The sequence below is a fragment of the Zootoca vivipara genome, chromosome 6 (assembly GCF_963506605.1).
Source record: "Zootoca vivipara chromosome 6, rZooViv1.1, whole genome shotgun sequence".
NCBI lineage: Eukaryota > Metazoa > Chordata > Lepidosauria > Squamata > Lacertidae > Zootoca > Zootoca vivipara.
In genome coordinates this window covers 36,857,281-36,878,282 of record NC_083281.1, presented here as the reverse complement: position 1 = coordinate 36,878,282, position 21,002 = coordinate 36,857,281, and the positions used below count along the sequence as shown (strand labels likewise).

Genomic DNA, 21,002 nt, shown 5'->3' with positions numbered 1-21,002 from the left:
GACTCTTTAAAGTGGTATGGTGCTGCTTTAAATGTATAGTCCAGATGGGGTCTGAGTGTGAAAGAGTAACAGGCACCTGCTTTCAGAGTAGCTTCACCTCCAAATTTCTGAATGGGTTTCTGTTTTGTGCATTTTAAAATGGTGGTAGCTGTGTTGGCCCATTTGAACCCCCCCCCCAAGTTGTTATGCCTTTATTGGAACCAATCAAAATGTCATAAACCTCTGGTCTGATGAAGAAATCTGGAGAACATGAAAACTCAGCCACAGATTTGTAGCAAAGCCCATGCTCTGCATGGAAAAGGTTCACAGCTCAAACCCCAGCATTTCCAGTTAAAAGGGTCAGTTTGGAGGCGATGTGAGACCCTTTTTCTGAGAGAGAACCTGGAGAGAAGCTGCTGGTCAGAGAAGGCAAGACATGGACGCAGTGTCCCATCATCCTCGTTCAGCCCCCATCTGCCCACTTTCTTACTTGACTGTCAGCTTGCTGTCCTTGTAGAACTCAGCAAGGGTGGGGTGGGTGAAGCTGGAATTAGTTTGCTCTGCCTGCCATTGGCCTCTTAACTGTTGGATCTTCTGGCTACTGCCCCACCAACCATCAATGGATAGGTGGACAATCAGTCTGACCCAGTGAGAGGAGGTATGTCTCCATGATGAGGAAGAACAGCTAGAGGCACAGTGTCGCTTGAAGGGGGGTGTCTCTGTCGACAGAAGGAATTGCAGGAGGGGATGGGGGAGAGAGATAGAAGAAAGACATGGGTCACGAGAGGAGCTAAGCCGGCTGGTTTGGCTGCTTCTCCTTCCTGTTACACCTGATACAACATATTCCTGTCCCATTGCCCATCTTGTGATTTTTGGGCTTGCTCTGAGCATAATTCCACATTGGAAAGAGACAAAGTCAGAGCAGTGACTCATTGAGAGAGGCAGTGGGCAGACTCCTAATGGATGTGGGGTGTCTGGTCATTCTTACTCTTTCAAACATCAGGAGTGACTGATCAGTCCAGCTGCACCTGGGACAGAGGCATGGCAAAATTACAGCACCCCCCCCAAAAAAGGATGATTCAGAGGTAGCAAGGTCAGAACTATGACTCATGGAGGGATGTGTCAGCCAGCCTCTTCTGTGGATAGGTTGTATAAGTTCACAGCTGTTACTGCATTTCTGAACGCAAACTTGCAGTTCTAACATAGGTAAAGGTAAAGGGACCCCTGACCATTAGGTCCAGTCGTGACCGACTCTGGGGTTGCGCGCTCATCTCGCATTATTGGCCGAGGGAGCTGGCGTATAGCTTCCAGGTCATGTGGCCAGCATGACAAGGCCGCTTCTGGCAAACCAGAGCAGCACATGGAAACGCTGTTTACCTTCCTGCTGTAGCGGTTCCTATTTATCTACTTGCATTTTGACGTGCTTTCGAACTGCTAGGTTGGCAGGAGCTGGGACCAAGCAACGGGAGCTCACCCCGTCACAGGGATTCGAACCGCTGACCTTCTGATCAGCAAGCCCTAGGCTCAGTGGTTTAACCACAGCGCCACCTGGGTCCCTGCAGTTCTAACATAACAAACTGCAAAATACTGTTTCTATTTGGTGTTAGGTTGGGGCAGAGGACCAACCTACTCGGCATAATGAGCAGGAGGGTTAACAAATGGATTTTTAAAATAATAATAATAATAATAATAATAATAATAATAATAATAATAATACCCCGCCCGTCTGGCTGGGTTTCCCCAGCCACTCTGGGCAGCTCCCAGCAGAATAGTAAAAAAAAAAAAGTAACTGCAATAATATACATTACCATCTATTAGACACTAAAGTCCACAATTGCTCAGTTGCACTACTGGTCATCCACAGAATAGCAGCGGTCACCCCATAGTCCTCCCCATTTTGTGTTGCAGCTGGGCTAGCTTGACTTGGGCTGGTCAGGGTGTGTGGTAATGCTGTGGCTTCCATTATCATCAGGGCAATAATGAAAATTAATATGCCGAAAGCTCTATGGTAAAAACAACTGCAGGTGTTGGCACTTTTAGGTACACCTGACTCAGCCCAACACATCTTCAGTCAACTAAACCATACATGCCCTCTTGCACACCTCCATTGCAATCCCTTTAACAAGGAGGGCACTGCTGAGATCTTTTGTGGGTGCTGGTGAATGAGTGAGCTTAGGGAGGAGGGGTGAGATTTGAACCACCTGTCCAATCACTGAGATCACCCAGAGAAGCGCTGTTATTTGTTCCCCAGGTTACAGAGGCCTGACTGGAATCAACTATAAGTCAGGCATTTAGTGTTGTCAGTCCCCTGCTGTCACTGCTGTCAATCACTGACTTGGCAGGCATCTTCGTTTTTTACTTTCAGGCATCTCTTGAAAACAACTTACAACAACCTTTATTGAATAGCCAGTCATTTCATTGATTGCTTTGTATAGCATTTGAATGTTTTTGCATTGCTGTACACCACCCTGATGTTATGCGAGAAGGTAGTATAGAAATACTTTGATAAATAAATAAATTAAATACAGTCTTGCAAATAGGACTGCATAAGTTACTAGACCATAAGCAATTCTTCCCCACTTTGCCCACTAACTCACTCCTGTGGCCCATTTATGGACAAATATCTTGCCATGCTTCTCTGACTTGGAGGTGATTCATATTTGCCAAAGGTGAATATACGAGTTGCTGTTTTTAAGCCTAGATATTATCACTGCAACTACCAGCTCATGCCACGTATCTGATTGGACAACCTCCATTCTGACATTTTAATTACCCCCTTTTCCCTTGCAACCCTTCCCCAGCATAACAAGTTTTTGTGTGATCAGATATCACACTGGGAGTCAACAGTTTTTCAAAGGGAGTGCTGTTGGGACTGGTTGCATAAAAGACGGACAGAGTTAAGGGTATAGGGTATAATGTCTGGGTTTTCCTAGGAAGTGTCTATGCCAAGTGCCCACTGAAAGGAGGGTGGAAATGGTAAAATAAGCATCCATTATACTCCTCAGTATAATAAGAACACACACCAAACATATGGGGCTACTGTTCGGTCCCACAGGGGCCCTCAAAGTGCCTTTCAAAACAAACAAGCAGCAGTGTAGGAACACAGGAATCTGCCTTATACTAAATCAGACCTACTAGTCTATCTTGCTCAGCAGGCAGTACCTCTCCAAGGTTTCAGGCCCTACCTGGAGGTGGTGGGGACTGAACTTGGGACCTTCCGCATGCAAGGCAGATGCCCTCCCAGTGAGCATGGAAGACTCTGCCCCCAAATCACCACCTCATCGAAAGTGGCAGCATTGGAAAGCCTACAAGGGTGGTGGTGCCATTGAGGCAGAGGTCCAGGGTCCCACTCAGCCCCCCAAATGCAGGAGTACACAAAAGTTCATAAATTATGAGTCTAAAATTACCTACCTGTGCCACTTTACAGGGCAAGGGTCTCCCCTTGGTCAGCTCATGTTTCAGACCATGTATAACATTGAATAACACAGACATGGCTAGTTATCCATTACTGTAGTTATCTTGCTCAGGCTGAGTTTAACCAAGGAACAGAACTTTTGGAACTAGGTTTTTTTTTGGGGGGGTGCATTCCCTATTTCCCACCTCCATTCCCCAAAGGGAGCTGGGTTAGTAGTATAAGCAGAAGAGGTAGTAGATGATGCTGTAGAGGGAGCTTAGAGTTTGCAAGCAAGTTGGTAATGTTTTACCTCTCCCCACATGGCATCTTGGCTCTGTGTTAATCCCACACAGTCTCAGAGTGCCTCCCTTTTTTCCCATCGCAGCTCAGGCTTGCAGTCTGGGTGTGCTTTTGGACCCAGAAAGCCACGAATGCTATTGCTCACTTTAGGCTGGTGAAGTCACACATGCTTTATGACATGTGTAATGTCATACAGTTTGATTACTGTAATGTGTGGAGCTGTCTTCCAAAGGGGTTTGGAAACCTCACAGGAATATCGGAAAATGTCTTATACTGAACCAGACCATTGATCCATCTGGATCAGTACTGTCTACACTGAACTGGCAGCAGTTCCCTAGGGTCTCAGGCAGGAGACACTCCCAGCCCTACCTGGAGATGCCAAGGATTGAACCAGGGACTTTGTGCATGCAAAGCAGGTGCTCTGCCACTGAGCTATGGCAGAAGCTATAGTACTGGCTGTTTGTTGTTTTAATTGTACCAACTTCATTGGCTTCTGTTCTTCTTCTTAGACAAGTTCAAGGTGCTGGTTATAACCTTTAAATGTCCAAATGACTTGAGGCCTGCGTTCTTTAAGGACCATCTTCAAATAAATTAAGGACTGTTCCTTCTGCATGATCCTGTGTTCACCTACTTTGGTTGCCAAGGAATGGCCTGGCTCCATGTCTCACTACCAGCAAAAATGCAGTTGTACAACATCGGGGATCATTAAGGGTTAGTGTGGTTATTGGTCTGGCTAACACTAGACTTGATGTTATAGTCATTCGGGAGTAAAGTGTCCATGTTATAGGAAGACTGTTGAGATTTGACAATTGGAGGAGTTGGAGGGATAAATACTTCTGAAGAAGGCTTATCTCAGTATGTGTGGTTGAATATAATGTCTCATTGCTCTCAACTAGACCTGTAAATTATATTCTCCTCAATTTATATACTGTTTTTATTCAGTTTACCTCAGTAAAGTATATCAGTTTATTTTCTTTCTGGATTAAATCTGTTTCATTCAAGTCACTGTGTTAACTGAGGATAGGTAAAAGAGGGCTTTCTCTGTTTTGGTATTCAGGCTATGAAATTCCATGCCCTATCCCCCTAGCACACTTGTTGATAGCATTTATGCTCAGAGAAGACTGCTTAACTTCAGCAGTCCTTTGGTATGATTAGTTAATCTGTTATTTATCTCCTGTCTTCTAAAAAGTGTGTCATCTGCTGTTTTATTTGTTTATTTGGTTTTTCAAAATGCATTAACCAGTGTTGTTTGGACATTCCAGTGATGAAGCAGAAAGATGGGATATAAACAGTTTGAATAAATAGATAAGTCCACTTACCTTCAATGGTCTGGCAGTGTTGTGGCCATACAATGTCTTTCTGTCGCACTCTGGCAATTGGACGATGCATTGGGGCACTTGGTCAGCGCGAGAGGCCTACAGACTTTGTTTGTAGGCCAGGGCTGCAAATTGTAACTTGCCAGCTAATTGACCAATCACAGGCAGGCTTAGTGGCAAGCCTTTCCCAGAGGGTGGAGCCAACTCCTTCGCCCAGTTCATCTCAGGATCTCCCACCTATCCTCCCTTGTATAGTAGGCTTCTTGTTTGTGCTTGAGTTTGCCATGGACTTTACTACCATGTTCGGGGCTGGGCAGGAATTTCCCACCAGACAAATTGGCTCTGGTCTGGTGTCACAACTTTTGGCAGTTAGGCATTGGGTAATCCGTAGTCTTGGTTGGAGGGAAGGTTGTAGCCTCCGCCTGCTCCTCCAAGGGAGAAGGCATCTCTTTAAAAGGATCCGGGAGCAGTTCTGTCCAGTCGCCCATACTCCTCAAGATGATGATCCATTGGGGAGTGTTCCTATTTGATGTAGCTCATAGGACTCTCCTTGGTACCAGGTTGACCCTAAGGAACACTTCCAGCAGGCGGGCTGGAGGTCAATGGTGACTGTATATACAATGCCTATATCACAATTGTAATCAGTAAAGTTGTGGCCTTATTTGACCCAATATATATATGCTGTCTTGTCAGGTTATTACATTGAGGTGAGAGCAATGGATACCACGGCGCCTTGGCCTGTAATCAATATCAGGAGGGATATCATTGGGGGGAGGGGGTTAGAATTCTCAAAAATTAATCTTTTAAAAAGCAGCTGTTTCCTGGTTCTCAGAATGTGGGATGGGGAGGCCAGAATCATGGCAGCATGATGATGATGATAATAATAATAATAATAATAATAATAATAATAATAATAATAATAATAAATTTATACCCTGCCCATCTGGCTTGGTTTCCCCAGCCACTCTGGGTGGCTCCCAACCAGGGGTGTCTTAAGGTTATCTGGCGCCATGGTGCAGGGATCCCTCAGGCGCCCCCCACCCCCACGTTTCCCTCTGGGTGGGCAGCACCTCTCCCTCGGGCCCCTCTGCAGCCCACTTCTCTCCCCCCCCCATGCCACCATGGCGCGCCTTCTGCTTCTTGCCTGCTGCGGGCAAGACTGACGCCGGCAACGCCGGACTTGCGCTTCACTGGGCAGGGCCAGGCGCGGCGGCTGGCCAGAGGGGGCAGCCTGACGGGCGGGGACTCTGCCACCTGTACTCTGTCTCCGCCTCCACCTGCTCAGCAGAAGTGGCTGCGTGGCGCTGCCGTCCAGGGAGCCCTGGCTGCCGTGCCAAAGGGAGGCTCACAGCCGGCTTCCCCACAACGGCGCCTGCAGCCCAAGAAGGCGGGCGAGGGCGGCGCTGGTGGTGGGGCTTGAGGCAGCTCCTCCAGCAAGGAGGAGGCTCCAGGCGCGGCGCGGTATGGCGGAGGCGACCTCCAGTGCCCTCCAGAACTTGCAGCCGTGGCGCCTTGCGCCAGTAGCCTCTATGGCTAAGACACCCCTGCTCCCAACAGATGTTGTTGGACTGCAACTTGCATCATATATGACCATTAGCATACTGGGTGTTGTAGTCCACCAGTATCCAGAGGGCACCACATTGACTACCCCGGTGTGGAACTCTGAGAATATAGGACACTGCATGGGCTCATCACTGACTGGCAACAGCTGTCTAGAGTTTCAGGCAAGGGTCTTTCCAAGCCCTACCTGAAAACACCAGGAATTGAACATGCAAAGCTTGTTCTCTACTACCAATCTACAACCCTTCCCACAAAGACTATAATACTTTGCTGCTCTGGCAACTGAAGGACTCTGCCTTATTATGGGGCCACTCAGTTCCATTGGCTCAGTGTTCATATCCCTCTTTTTTATAAATGCCCACATACTGATGTACACACTTGTTGACTCAGAGGCGATGCAAAAGCTTTTTTCCTTGTGGCTTTCCTTAGCTTTCCTAATTAAAAACATCTATCTTCCCCATCATCTCGTGTGATTCAAAAGTCGAGTTAATGAGAATAATTGTTCTCCATATTTCCCTATCATGCCACTTTGAAGTTTTAAAGTTACTTTCATTCTCTGCTGCTTAGTGAAAATGAGTATTTACTGTAGCAAGCTGGGCAAAATCATGCCAAAGACATGTCATTTCCATCATTTTTATGTCTTGTCTGTACACTGCCAAGAACAAAAGATCCACAGATTAGCAATACATTTTAATTTCTACTGTCTCTCTCTCTCTGGCTCTCCAATCTGGCAGCCCGGCCAAGTCTCCATAAGGCTTCCTGGGCATGAGACACTCCACTTGGATTTCCCCGGCTACTGTCAGGGAATTAACATCTTAAAAGTCAACTTTGTCTGCATTGTTAAAAATAATTATTCAGCCACGTCCCTCATGGAATGATGCACATTATGTACTTGGGCTTCTGGTGATGAGCGGGTGGGGAAGATCTTGAAATGTCAAGTATCAACAAGTTTGAGAAGAGATTACTGGTACCAAATTGGAGCCTACTCAGGAGATGGCAAGAGGGGAACTTGGTTCTGCTGGGTAGTTCTTTAGCACAACCCCTCCTGTGGCTGTTTTTCAAGTGCTCTTGGAATTTTATTCACCATTTCAGTGTTAATTTCTCCTAATGTACATTTCTATCTTATATCCCAGCTTGGTAGGCTCATTTTATATCAGGCACCCCCAGACTGCGGCCCTCCAGATGTTTTGGCCTACAACTCCCATGATCCCTAGCTAACAGGACCAGTGGTCAGGGATGATGGGAATTGTAGTCCAAAACATCTGGAGGGCCGAAGTTTGGGGATGCCTGTTTTATATCAACATGATGCCGAGCCTTTAGTGTCACCAGCCCAGTCTCATGGAATGCCTCCATTCAGCAGCCATCTTTTGTTTTAACCTTGTTTGCAGGAAATGTTTCTGTGCCACTAACCCTGTGCAGACAGCATCTTCTGTGATAGTTAGCTGATGATCTGAAATGTTAATTTATTGCATGGTTTTTATTGTGTGTTTTAAATCACTTTGATTTTTAACGGCATTATGGTATACAAGTATCCCCCCCCCCCCGCCACAAAACAACATTTTAGTTCCCTAATGTAATGCATTTTGATACAGGCAGTGACAATATTGCGTGAGGGTTCCATTCCTGCACCCTCTGCACTCCCCGCATCGGCAGAGTGTGCGTAAGCACAACCTGCCCCATTTGGCCCTCAGTTCTGTCGGTGGTGGCACATCAATTGATCATTTATGTGTTTTGGTTTGCATTTTGTTTTGGAAGTCCAAATTAGACAGTTTATAGCAGGTCAGACTGTTTCACCCTCTAGTCCAGTGTTGTCTACTCTGACTGGCAGCATCTCCCCAGCATCTCAGACAGAGGTCTTTCCCATTACCTACTGAGGTATGGGGAACGCTTGGACCTCAAGGTTCTGCTGAACTTCAACTCCCATCAGCCCCAGCAAGCATGACCAAAGGCTAGGGATTATGGGGTTGTAGTTTAGCAACTCTTGGAGGACCAAAGGTTCCTCACACCTAACTGTGATGGCGTTATTGTACAGATGGCACTAGACTTGGTTATGCCTGGGTGGGGTTGTTGCTGTTTCATCCTTGTTGGAGAGAGAGAATAAAGTCAATTGCATAGCTTCTTGGCTGGTGTGTCCTGTGGGCCTTCCATGACAAGTGTGCTGCATACCACTCAACCATCCCGGACACCCTGGAACTACAGAAACCATTACCGGCTTCTGATTGCTACCCAGAATTTTTTGGTCTGGCGTTCTGGCGCAAGTCAGCTGGCTTGTGCCCGAGCTCTAGACTGAAAGACACTCGCTCTAGTGTGAGTCAGCTGGTTCCTGCCAGAGCACTGGACCAAAAGATGCTCATTTTTTTGTCTCGCGAGACAAAAAAAAGCTTATTTTGCAAGAGTGCAGGATCAAAAAATGAGCATCCTAATTTTGGTCCCCCGGATGTTGGAGGGTATGGTGGTGTTGTGCATAGAGTGTAGGACCTGAGAGATCAGGGTTCAACTCCCCATTTGGCCATGAAGCCAAATGAAGCCAGGGTGACCTTGGGGCAGTCATCGCCTCTCAGCCTAACCTACCTCAAATGGTTGTGTGAATTAATTGAACCATGTACTTCACCTTGAGCTCTTTAGAGGAAGAAGTGGGATATAACTGCAACAAACAAAGGTCTCTGTAGAGGAACACTTTCCCAATCCCTTATCTTCATGTGAGGAAAACTTTGACCTGCTTAATTTTGCAGGACTTCTGTTATATGCACAGAAACCAGGGCAGAGAAAAAAGGGCTAGTGAAGTTGTCAACTGATAAGAGAAAAACATCCCTGGCTTCTTCAGTGCTTTTAAGGATAGCTTCTTCTACAGAAAAAGAATGCCAACCAGCAAAGCTTTCTGGTTACATCACACATGCTTGTGATTGTGGATCAAGTTGCTGGTAAAGAGAGAGGAGCAGGGGCTAGTGAATAAGTTGGCAGCCTTAAGACATGGGCTTCCAACACCCCATATAAACATATGATGTATGAGTCTGCCTAATGGATGTCCTTCTGCCACTCCTATGAGTTGTTGCAGACTGGCTAGCCCACCCTAGAATTAATTGAGGAACATTGACTCCGAGCATTTAATCCTCTGCTGCAAAGCTAAATAATTGAAACTCTTTCCTCAGGCATCCCTTTCTGTGTGGGAAAAAAATCTCATTACTGCACCGCTGGAGTACTGGGGCTGTTGCAGAACATGACACCTCCAGGCTCTCCTCCTTCCCTTGATGATTCAGAAGAAGCCATCCTCTGTTGCCCTTCCAGAGATCTTCTTCCCTCTAGAATTGTCCACATTTGTTGGTCGGCAATTCTCCCCGCTCCACAAGCCACTGACTCAGTCTGACCCTTGTGGAATAACTGCAGTTATTAGAGCTGCTGAAATGGCAGTGCAGCATTCAAGTTCAAAGGGCCTTGATGTGACTCCCTTCTGAGGCAAAGCTTACATTGGCTGACTCGTCTATATGGAGACGAGTCTGTGAAAACTTCCCTTGAGAAAGCAGAAATCAAGAAGAGGGAGGGAAGTTCTAGCTGAGAATAAAGTTGAAGAAACCATTTCCCCTCAAGGCACAAAGTCCAGCCTGGTCAGTGGATCTGAATGCAGACCTTGCTAGTGTCCCTATTTTCCAGGGACTGTCCGAGATTTATAAAAGCCGTCTCTGTTTCTGATTTGATCCCAGAATGCCCCACTTTCCCCTCAGGACGTCCCTATTTTCATCAGAGACAATACACTGTACATTGGTACCTCTGGATACGAACGGGATCCGTTCTGGAGCCCCGTACTCATCCAGAGCAGTACCTACCCTGAAGCGCCGAATCTGTGCATGCGCGAATCGCCGAACCCAGAAGTAACCCATTCCAGACTTCCGGGTTCGGCGCGTACGTAACCCGTGTTGTACGCAACCCTCAGCATTCGTCTCTAGAGGTATGACTGTATATGCATTTTTGACTATTTTGAACATAACTTGGCTGGGGAGCGGCATTGCAAAATTTGGAGAAGTACAAATGTCAAAGGATGACTGTGCTTTGCTTTGCCTATTGTTTTGGAAAGTGCAAATTGGTTAGGCTTGTCTTTAAAAGCCAACGGGATCAAATTGCTCATCCCCACACCTCTATAATTAGGTCAGAGAGAGGTGACAAATTCTAGGGGGTGAGGATGGTAGTGAGGTGGCAGAGGAGAGAGCTGTGTGCTTTATGTCATACCTCCTGCCCTGATCCTCTTAAGGTAGCCTGCTGCCCTCGGTCTGGTTGGGGAGATGGGGCATTTTATCCTTTCCTTCGTGTCCTTTGCCCCAGGCAGCAAAATGTTTTGGGCAAGACATGACTAGATGGACTGGTAGCATGTTGGGGTGATGGAATGCACTGGAACTGCAGTGCTTCAAAATGAAGGTGGGGTGAAATAAAAGTTTCTTGAAGATTCCCTTTGGTTAAACTCCCTGCATATAGAAGCCAGCAAAGTACACAAAAAAAGGGGCCAGAGCACCCCTTTCAACTTTTTTTGTTGTTTGCATGGATTTGTCTGCTTTTAATATGGTAGAATCATTTAAAAGTTGAGACCTTCACCAAGGTGATATGGCCCACTCTCTTGTCTCATTCTGCTTTATGTGTAATAGACCTATGGTCTTTAAGACGTCAGCCTGTAGGTGGAAGTTCACCATTTGCTAATGTTTCCTAGCATTAGAAATGAAACAGAAAACCCTCCCTGTGAATAGGAAAGTAGCACAGCAAGGAATTGACTGTGCTGGCCCCTTTCTATCTAATGACCCAGTTTATCATATAGGGGAGCATTCAAAAACTATGCCTCACACCTGCGGCAACCCAAGGTGGCCATCTCCTTAGCTCCATGTTTCCTAAAGGTTTCCCCCCACAGACCACTGGAAAATTGCTGAGGACTACTTAAAGACTTTTCTGCCATTCTCTGCAATGCTCTGTGCTTTTAAATTGTATTTTTGTGGCCTCCTTGATTTCTTCTATGTTGCATTTTACTGTACTACAATTTGAATTGCACAGGATTCAAACTGTAATGCAATAAAATAGCTCAGTTGGTAGAGCATGAGACTCGGGGTTGCAGGTTTGATTCCCACATTGGGCAAAAAGATTCCTTTGGTTTTAGGTGGCTGGACTAGATGACCCCCCATGGTCCCTTCTAACTCTACAGTTCCATGATTCTATAAGAACTCAAACAATACAAGTACAATTAAAAAGCAATCTGAATATTTAGTTCCATCTTCACAAATCCACAGACTGCTGTGGACCACCTGTATGAAGCTCACGGACCACGGTTTGGGAATTCCTGCCTTTGATTTGCCAAAATATATTTTCTGATGCTGGCAGTGTGGATTGCTTTTTGGGACATCTAAGATGGCAGCCACCTGGAGCCAGTTGGAGCTCAGCAGACTGTGCAGTGGCAGCAGCAATTCTGGGCTGGGTGGCAGCAGTGGAGGCCTGGTTGGCTGGGGGCTCAGGAGGTTGCCATCAGTGGCGCAATATTGAGATTGAGGCCCACTCTAGCCTGGGGCTTTGGCACATGGGAGGGGAGCAGTTCCTGAACTGCCACACCTTGCGAAGTCATATTTACGGTAACCATCTCTAGTTGGTAAACCAGTAAACTGGGAGTTAATTAAGAAAGTCTGCTTAACCCAGCGATTTTTAAACTCTCTGGGGTAGGAAGCCTAGCTGAGCCAAAAGCTGGCGGATAGTGGTACAGAGAAGGTTTGCGAAGTCCTTCAGTGTACAAAAGGGAGCCTCTGATGTTTTCTTCTGCCCACTCCCCTCTAATTGCCTCTTTCACTCTTAAATCAAGCTCCAAGAAGCTCAGATCAACTTGGAACGGAAAGTTCCTACAAATAATGGTCACACCCTGGGGGAGTGTTTCCTCTCCCAGAAGCTGTGATAAAAAGGTGGCTCTGTGCTGTGTGGCTGCACTAGAAACATATTTCCGTTAGTCAAGACTGTGAAGCAAAATTCTCACCGTTTGAGTGTTTCTTGTGGTTTCTTCTAAATGCAGCTATGGGGCATGCAGCAGTGTGCAGAAGGAGGGTCGAAATAATTGCTAGGCGTCAGAAAGAACTCTCATTTTTAACTGAGATCCCAAGGCTCAGCAGCACATGGGCTGTATTTAAAGCACAAACAACAGATACACACACACCAGGCAATCTGACCTAGGCTCTTGGGTTCACAAAAATGTCCATCAAACAAACAAACAAACAAAACAGGCCTGGGTTCTGTCATGTGCCTAGTTCTCATGGAGGTGGTAAATCTGGGTGAGGTCTGTATTTGAATTGCAGGAAGGAACTTGCGTGATTTAAAAATTCCTCCATATAAACAGAGTCCATGAACCTATAAAACTAGTATGCCTGGATTCTACCACACAGGTCCCCAGGAAATCTTAGGGAAGTGTGTGTGTTGCTGAGGTGCTCAGATCCTGCTTGTTGGCCCTAACATGGGAATCTGGTTGGCCACTATGAGAAAGGATGCTGGATTAATGGGCCACTGGTCTGATGCAGCCGGCAGGCTTTTCTTGGCTCCTCCTACCCCTCTTCATCCTGCTTGACATAATTACTGGCATTTGGACAGTGTAAATAACAAATCTAGTTAAATTCCACTGGTCTCTGCCTGCCCTCCCCCTGAAGTCCAGGGTGGTGTTTGGTCGGTTGGGATTAATGCCTCAAGTGTGGTGAGATAAGAAGTGGTAAAATTATCAGCCTTAATTTGCCTCTGCACCTTGGTCTTTTGAATGGGGTCTGCCATTGCCTAACTTGCTTACTAGTAACACAAAGCAAATTGAGCACATTTGGTCTAATCCTGCAAGGGAGATGCGTACATGAAAGCAGCTGGTTTGTGCCTGGATCAACTTGCTGGATATGGAACTGCATTATGTACTCCTCATCTGGAATGCAGGATGCACCCCCATCTTCTGCATGGCATGATGTAGATCAGGCATGGGGAACCTTTGTCCCTGCAGATGTTGCTGAACTACAACTCCTGTCATCCCTGGCCATTGGCCATGCTTGCTGTAGCAGATGGCAGCTGTAGTTCAGTAACATCTGCAAGGACAAAGATTCCCCACACCTGATGTAGATGCTCAGTGGCACAAAGCTTCAGGTTCCTCTGTATGGTACCTCAGATAGATGACAACAGGCCTCAGTAGAATCCTTTTGCCACCCGCTGGCACCCCCATCACCCCAACTAGAAAAATCTCACTGGAGCCAATACTTCCCAGGCTTTTTGCATCTCCAGTGATTCACCATTCCTATCTACCTTGCAATGTGAAAATGTGCATGCGGTCCCATCCCACTGGTCACGTGCAACAACACAAATGTCTCAGGGGCCCTTGGACTGCAGTGCTCCATTTATCACAAGCTCCACCTCCACCTCCTTGAGCCCCCTTCCCATTTTAGCCTTCCAAAGCCAGTAGTTAAGGGGGACTACCATGGAAAGTAGCGGGTCTGGGTCCCTGTAACAACCCTCCCTAATAATTCTAGGATTTTTTAATGGGGGAAATGTGGTGAGCAGAATGAGTCTGAACTTTTCGTCACGCTAGGCATTCAACCTTCAAACAGCAGCAGCAATGTCACCCAGATTTTTTTTATTTAATGTATTTATATCCCACCTTTCTCCAAGTTGTGATTCAACTTGGAAAGATAATACACTACTAGTCTTGATGTACTGCTATGACCAGAGGCATACACAGGCTCCCTTGCACCTTTGGCAAGGAGTTATATCAGTGCTCCCTGTGTCTTGAGCCCTTGGCAAGGAGATGTATCGGCATGGAGAGGCGTGATTGTTGTGCCTATCCCTGGCTATGACTGCTGCCATTTTTCAGACAACAATGTAGAAACTTACAGGCATTTGCTCTCCACCAGAAGTCCACTCCTCAGTGCAGTGTAATGGGCATGTGGAATCTGGAATCATATACATGATTGGTGAGGAATTGAATCTGGCCTCTGTACATTCAGATATCCCCATTCACTTGAGTGGAAGGAGCATCACTGGGTAAGAGTCAACAGCCAAGAGCCAGTTTCTCCATCAGTAACCGTACATTTATTTATTCCACATGGCAAGGCATTAAAATGATTACACGCAACACCTAGCAATATCATCATGTATATCTGATAAAGAACATGGACCTTTTTATTTGTCTTCTAGGAAAGGGAAATGCAGCGCTAACCACTCTGCCATGGTTGGCTCAGCTCCCAAGAATCCGCAAGACGAGGCTGATGGAATGAGAGGCCATTTTGCTGTTGATGCAGAAAGCACAGGTGGAGAATCACCATTTTGCATCAAGTGAGAGTAGCCGCCCAGGTGGAAGGGCAAGAGGTGGCAAGGTAAGCTTGTTTAAACATACAAAAACAAAACACCTTTCTGTGTTTTCACCAAACTTTGGTTTGGGACTGTAGAACAGAATCTGCATCCCAGATGGTTAGAAGTGCTACATGTAAAAGAAGTAGGGAAGGCTACATTTTAAAACAGAGCTGCCAGTGAACAGGGGTGGAATACTGTGCAGACCCTCACCTTTTAAATATTATTAACACATTTTAAAATATTCATAATCAAAATCAGAAAAAAGAAAGGACAAACAAACAAAAACAAACCAGTCTCTGCTGTGTTAAACACAGATTGCAGAGTTTGGGTTTTTTTTAAAAAAAAGAATTCTAGTCAAATTATTATTCTGTTTAAAAAGCAACCAACCAATTAAAAACCTTCCACACACAAGTTCTAAGAAATAGGATCCTTCAGCAACATATTTTTTAAAAGAATTATATTATTATAACAAATAAAGACCAAAGTAGATTTATTCTTTTTACAGTTAAATATTCCTTGAACCAAACAAAATATTTTACTGTACAAGCAATTGTGCATTTCATTTTTTTTTAAAAAAAGAAGCATATTATAGTGCAAAGCATAAAATAAAATAAAATCCTCCAGGTCAAATATTTTTGACCGCTTTCATAAAACACGTGTTTTTATTCACACCTGTGCATGACAATCCATCATTAACTTGAAAGGGTTGGGCTGACAGAGGTTGTACTTCCTAATGTGGTTTACAAGTGCATCTTGAGAACACACTTGAATGTTTTTGGTTTTTCCTCTTTGAGAAAAACCATCAAGGCTCTATTAGAGGCAGCCAGCAGTTACTAACAACAAGCTCTCACCAAAAGAATTTGGGGTTGTTCATTTTACACCAGATGCAAATGCACATAATGGGCTTGTCAAATGTGTGATGAGCCATATTAATATGTAGTGACCTATATAGAATGTAGTTTAACATGAGCACAGAGGGATGATTATAGAACCCAACAAAGTCCTCCGTTTTTTTCCTTTCCCTTCCTGGACATACACCCCACCACACACCATAGCACATTGGTCATTATTCCAAATGGGGACCACCGTACTTCCTGTGTCTTCCCTTCCACCAACGGAAGGGCTGTGTGTGTGCACTTGATGTTATCTGGTCTCGGCTGTACGATGATGAAGTAATTGCAGTCTCCCATTTGAGGTCAGTGGGGTAGTAGAGAGGAGGGGAGACCTTTTCAGAGCTGGAGTGATGCTGCCGTGTGCTGGAGCATGGGTTAAGTGATAAATCCAACTTGCTCTGTGGAAGTGAATGAAGTGATAACAAGGCTTTCAAGTTGGCTTGTGACAGATTAGCATAGAGGAAATCAGAAAATGAAGAACATAACCAAGCAGAGGTTGGAGACTTCTTTCCTTTCCTTTGATAAGGTTTCTACTTCATGCTAGCAGTTTAAATTATAATACCTCTTTGCAAGATTGTTTGCATTTCTAATAAAAAGCTAAAGGTGCATTTCAGCTGGTATAAGATCTTTTGCTTAAGTTCAATGTGTTTTGCACTTGAATCTAAGCAATCAAAATAAGCACCACTGGATTCAATGGAGCTTACTCACAGGAAATTCTGCAGAGAACTACAGTCATGCTGTTCCTAATAAACTGGGAGCTGACATGATGGGCTCTGGTGCTTCAAAATGTTCCACTGCACTATTGTTTCACGTGATGCCTGGCATGTGCAGAGGAAGGAGGAGTCCTTTACGCCCTGTCATGATCCCACTATGCGTGCATGGTGACGGATCATGCCTTTGCTTTACAACCTCTGTTAAAATCAGCAATAAGATACTTGTTCACATTTCTAATACCTGCCTACCTAAAAGCAACTCTTGTCAGAACCTGGGCTGCATACCTAGGAGTTTAAAGTGGGACCGTATAGGCTCTAAACATATCTACATGGTCTTCTGATGATAGATCACTGGGCTCCATCAAGCTCAGTATTGTCTATACTGTCTGGCAGGGTTTCAGACAGGGAGTCTTTCACAGCCCTGCCTGGAGATGCCTGCAGGGACTGAAGCTGGGACTTCCTGCTTGCCTAGCAGATGCTCTACTACTGAGCCACAGGCCTTCATCATGATCTGGCACGTACTGTGGTGGTAAACTGGTGTCTGGGTCATACCACATCAGGCTGCTGGTCGGGGTTTCAATGACTGAAGGCTCCTCTATACCAAAATATTCCATCTGTATAGAAAACAAGGAGGATGTTCACAAGAAAGAACAGGAGTGTTGCTGCTAGCCCTGGCCCTGACACTGACATGCTCATTAGCATAGGGACATAGGAAGCTGCCTTATACAGGAGAGGTGTGAGTACATCTCTCAGTTCAGTTCACTGCATTTCCACATTAGTTTGCTTTCACCAGCATATGAGTGCTCATTTCTGAGCAAATTTCATGATGCACACTTTCCCTAAATATACACATTTTTGTACAATTTTTTTTGAAAACCGAATCACAAAAAATAAGACAAGCATGGATTTTGAAAGATACCTGTGTTTCAGTCCATGTAGCGTTTTGGGAAGTGTGAATTAGATAGGGTTTGCATTGAAATGTGAACTGAACTGGATTTCTCCCGCTTCCCCAGGACCATTTGATTCATTTAGCTCAGTGACTGGCAGGGACTCTACAGGGTTTACAACATTTGTCTTTCCAACCCCTTCTCAGTTAAGGCCTGAGATTGAACACAGGATTTTCTGCATGCAAAGCATATACAGTACTCTGCTGCTGAGCTGCACTCCTTTCCTTCTGGGAGGGTCGCACAGTCTGAAGGGCCCCAATGCATGTTCTGGTGCATGCCCAATAGGGCTGCTCTGTGCAGCTGACAAGCCTTGGCCAATCAGGATTCCTGATTGTGTGGAACAGACCAAGAGCTATTGGGTCCTTTCAGACTAAAGGTGTATCTTAGTCTTTTGAAAGGCTTCTGGACGAGTGTGGCCAATGGCACCATCAGTGTCAGGGGAGGGCAGATTCATTCCTCATTTATTCACTGGATTGTGAGGGGCTTTTCTTGTGAACAGCCCTTAGATGCTAGGTTCTAGTCAACCTTCCCTCTGATTAGTGATGGAAGGTTCTGTCAATATTGGCACTCTCAATTTCTCATTTTCCCAATTTTACATTCAGTTCTTCATATTCATGAAGCGATTTCTGATTATTATTATTTATAAATCCTCATGAAAATTCACCAGCATTTTTGTTTTGACTAATTTGACATTTTCCAAGCAATTTCCCCTAATGCATTTTTGTATGTTATTTTCACTAATAAATTAATTTCCACACACACTTTCCCATAATATATGCATTTTTATAATATTGTTTGGTTGTAGAGCTGCATCACAAAATTCAGATAAGTGCAAATATTTACGGATGACTGCATTTTGGTTCTCTTATTGCTTCAGAAAGTGCAAATTTGATATATTCAACTTTAAATATGAACAGAATCAAATTTCTCCTCCATACCTATCCCTGATATGCTGGTTTTCTTCTCCCAGAAATGCTTTATTTTAGTGAGAGACCATCTAAACACAAGTCCCCAGCAGCAGTCTAAAGTGGTACACCTCAGACACAGGTTTAATATTTTAATGAGAAGCAGAGCTTTGTCCTTGGTAGAGCACAACATGCACAGGGCAACTGGGTGATGAATGCATAGGCTCATAAAGGAAGCTGGAATCATACCATTTGTCTGTCTGGTGAAGACGAAAGGCTAGATTCAGCCCCAAAACTAGAGAAAGGCTAATTTAGGGATGGGCTAGATTTGATTTCTACATCAGTTTGTAAATTCTTTTTAAGTCCTTATGAAAATTCATCAACATTTTAGTCTGAATTTCTATTGTCTTTGTGATTTTGCCTGATATACACAATGTTGTAATTCAATTTCCCATGATATAATGCATTTTTGCAAGTTAATTTCACTAATATTAGCATTTTGATGGACTCTTTATGCATTTTGTACACTTCACCTGTTGGAGAACTGCTTTATAAAATTTGGAGACATTCAAATTTTGAGGGATGACAGTGTTTTGGTTCTTGTATTTTTTCAAAAAGTGCAAATTACGTAAATTCACCTTTAAATGTGAAATTGAATTTCCTCCCCACCCCTACCTACAACCAGGGGCATTGGTAGGGGGCCCAGGGCGTCTGAGCCCCAGGTCTTTTGCACTGGGTCCCAAATCTCCACCTCCTTTCCTCTCCCCCCCCCCAAATGAAATAAAAACAAAGCCTTGTTTGATGTTGCTTCTTGGGCAGTTAGCTGAGTACGCTGCTGGTAATACCCTATGCATTTACCATTATAATTTGCTCAGAAATTTCTATTTATGTATATAATGTAGCAAATGCAATTTTGTGCCAGGAACCTGTTCCTTGAGTACCTAGCAAAATCCCTGCCCACAACCCCCTCAGGAACAGATCACCAGCATGATTCCAGCTGCTTTCACTGCTTCTGGATCACTCCTGTTGTGATGCAGTATGTGCTGCCATTCATGACTCCTCACCCCACCAACTGAATCTGGCGTATTCAGAGTGGTGGTTAAATGGCCATATAGGTTCATGGCTGGTGTACAATATTTTGGTAGTATAAACCAGGAAATTCAAAATAGCACCCATTCCCAGCACTAAATTAACTGCAGTCACAATCCTCTGAGAAGCTCCTCCCCCTGGCGTATGAGCCCTACTAAAAGATTAAGCAACTGCATTCACCTCAATGGAACTTGTGTAGGAGAACTTTCCAGCATATCCTGACATTCCAGATTCGCCACCTGATGTGACTACCTTATGCTGCCTCCCGATAAGGCCACCACTGTATGGTAGAAAGAGTGTGGTGCAGGACTTGGTGACATTCTGGTCCTGTCCTTATATTAACTTGGCTTTACATATCTTTCTCAACAGTATCCGAAGAACTAAACACCATTCATTCATTCATTCATTCATTCAGTCATTCATTCTTAAAATTTCATGACCTTTGAGATGATTGACTAGGGCTTTTCACACTCAGCCACAACACTACAAAGGAACAGAGCATTTCCAATCTGTACATTCCTATGTACATTACGTACACAATTGAGAGTTGTCAATGGGAACTTTAAGAAGAGAAAGGGAGGGTTTTGTTTTGAAATGTATACAAAGTTCAGCCCATCTCCAGTCTCCATTTGCTGAGTTAACTTAACAACCTATATTTTCTACAAGAGCAATGTGATGCGCATTGGGAAAAGGAAGGGTTTTCGACGGCTCCTTTTCATTGTCGCCTCCTTTCTAATGACCAACTAACATAGCACATGTTGGGCATTTTAATTCAGTTAGAGTGAAAGGCATCTGGTTTCCTAGTCCTCTTTCAGTACGGTCTCCAGACAGCTTCATCCATCCTCCCGGGAGTTGTCATGGCTGTAGGTGAGTTACTGTGGCTGCCATCCGCCTCAACGCCATCATTCTGATTGGCAAGGCTAGGATTAATTAAGTTATTTCCAGCTGATGCACTTGGGCAAGAGGGAAGCATCCTCGTTGGTGAGCGCTCTCCCCCCGCTACCATGGAGAACTGGTATGACCCGGATGATGTTCCATAGTACAAGTGGTAAGGGGAAGGGTTGGTCTGGAAAGGTCCACTCTGGTTTTGGGTGGAGCTGGGGTATGGTGGAGGAAGGTAGGTATGGTGGAACCGAGTGGTGGCGGGCATGCTGCTCATGCTGATGCCACCAATTCCAGTGGCGGAAGGTGAGGCTGTGTAAGGGAAGGCTGCCGACATTGCACCGGGGTAATGCATCCTGGTCTCGGTGAAGCCCGGTAATGCAGTAAAGGACCGGTCAAACTGGCGTGGGTCAGAGAACGGACTCAATTCAGATGTACCTGGTTTGGGGAAAAGAGAGAAAGGAGAGGAGAGAGAGGGTGTTACTGTGGGTTGGAGTTTTCAGCCTTCTCCTGGAACATGTGGCACAGTTCATTTTGTGAGTATAGGTCTGGGGTTCCCGTACCGTGGTCCACCACCTACCAGTAGTCCACAACCTGTGTTCAGGTGGTCTCTGCTATGTCTGTGGATTTGTGGTTGAACGCAAGAGACGGCATATCCATTACATTAAACATTCAGCTTGGTTTTTAATTGTATTTTTATCG

The 21,002-nt window shown here is 45.1% G+C and overlaps 1 protein-coding gene and 1 long non-coding RNA gene across 2 annotated transcripts in view; one reads left to right on the top strand and one right to left on the bottom strand.

Annotated features, from left to right (window-relative positions):
* Nucleotides 1-1,742: 1,742 nt before the first annotated feature.
* Nucleotides 1,743-15,113, top strand: LOC118086475 (uncharacterized). Its single transcript, XR_009557745.1, has 2 exons — nucleotides 1,743-4,384; nucleotides 14,716-15,113. It is a non-coding gene; the product is annotated as an uncharacterized LOC118086475 (long non-coding RNA).
* The window catches only part of RUNX3 (RUNX family transcription factor 3), a 129,125-nt gene continuing 120,581 nt past the window's right edge, over nucleotides 12,459-21,002 (bottom strand). The window contains exon 7 of the mRNA XM_060275800.1: nucleotides 12,459-20,738. Coding sequence (XP_060131783.1) covers nucleotides 20,230-20,738 — 509 coding nt within the window. The 3' untranslated portion in view covers nucleotides 12,459-20,229. The remainder of the gene's footprint in view (nucleotides 20,739-21,002) is intronic.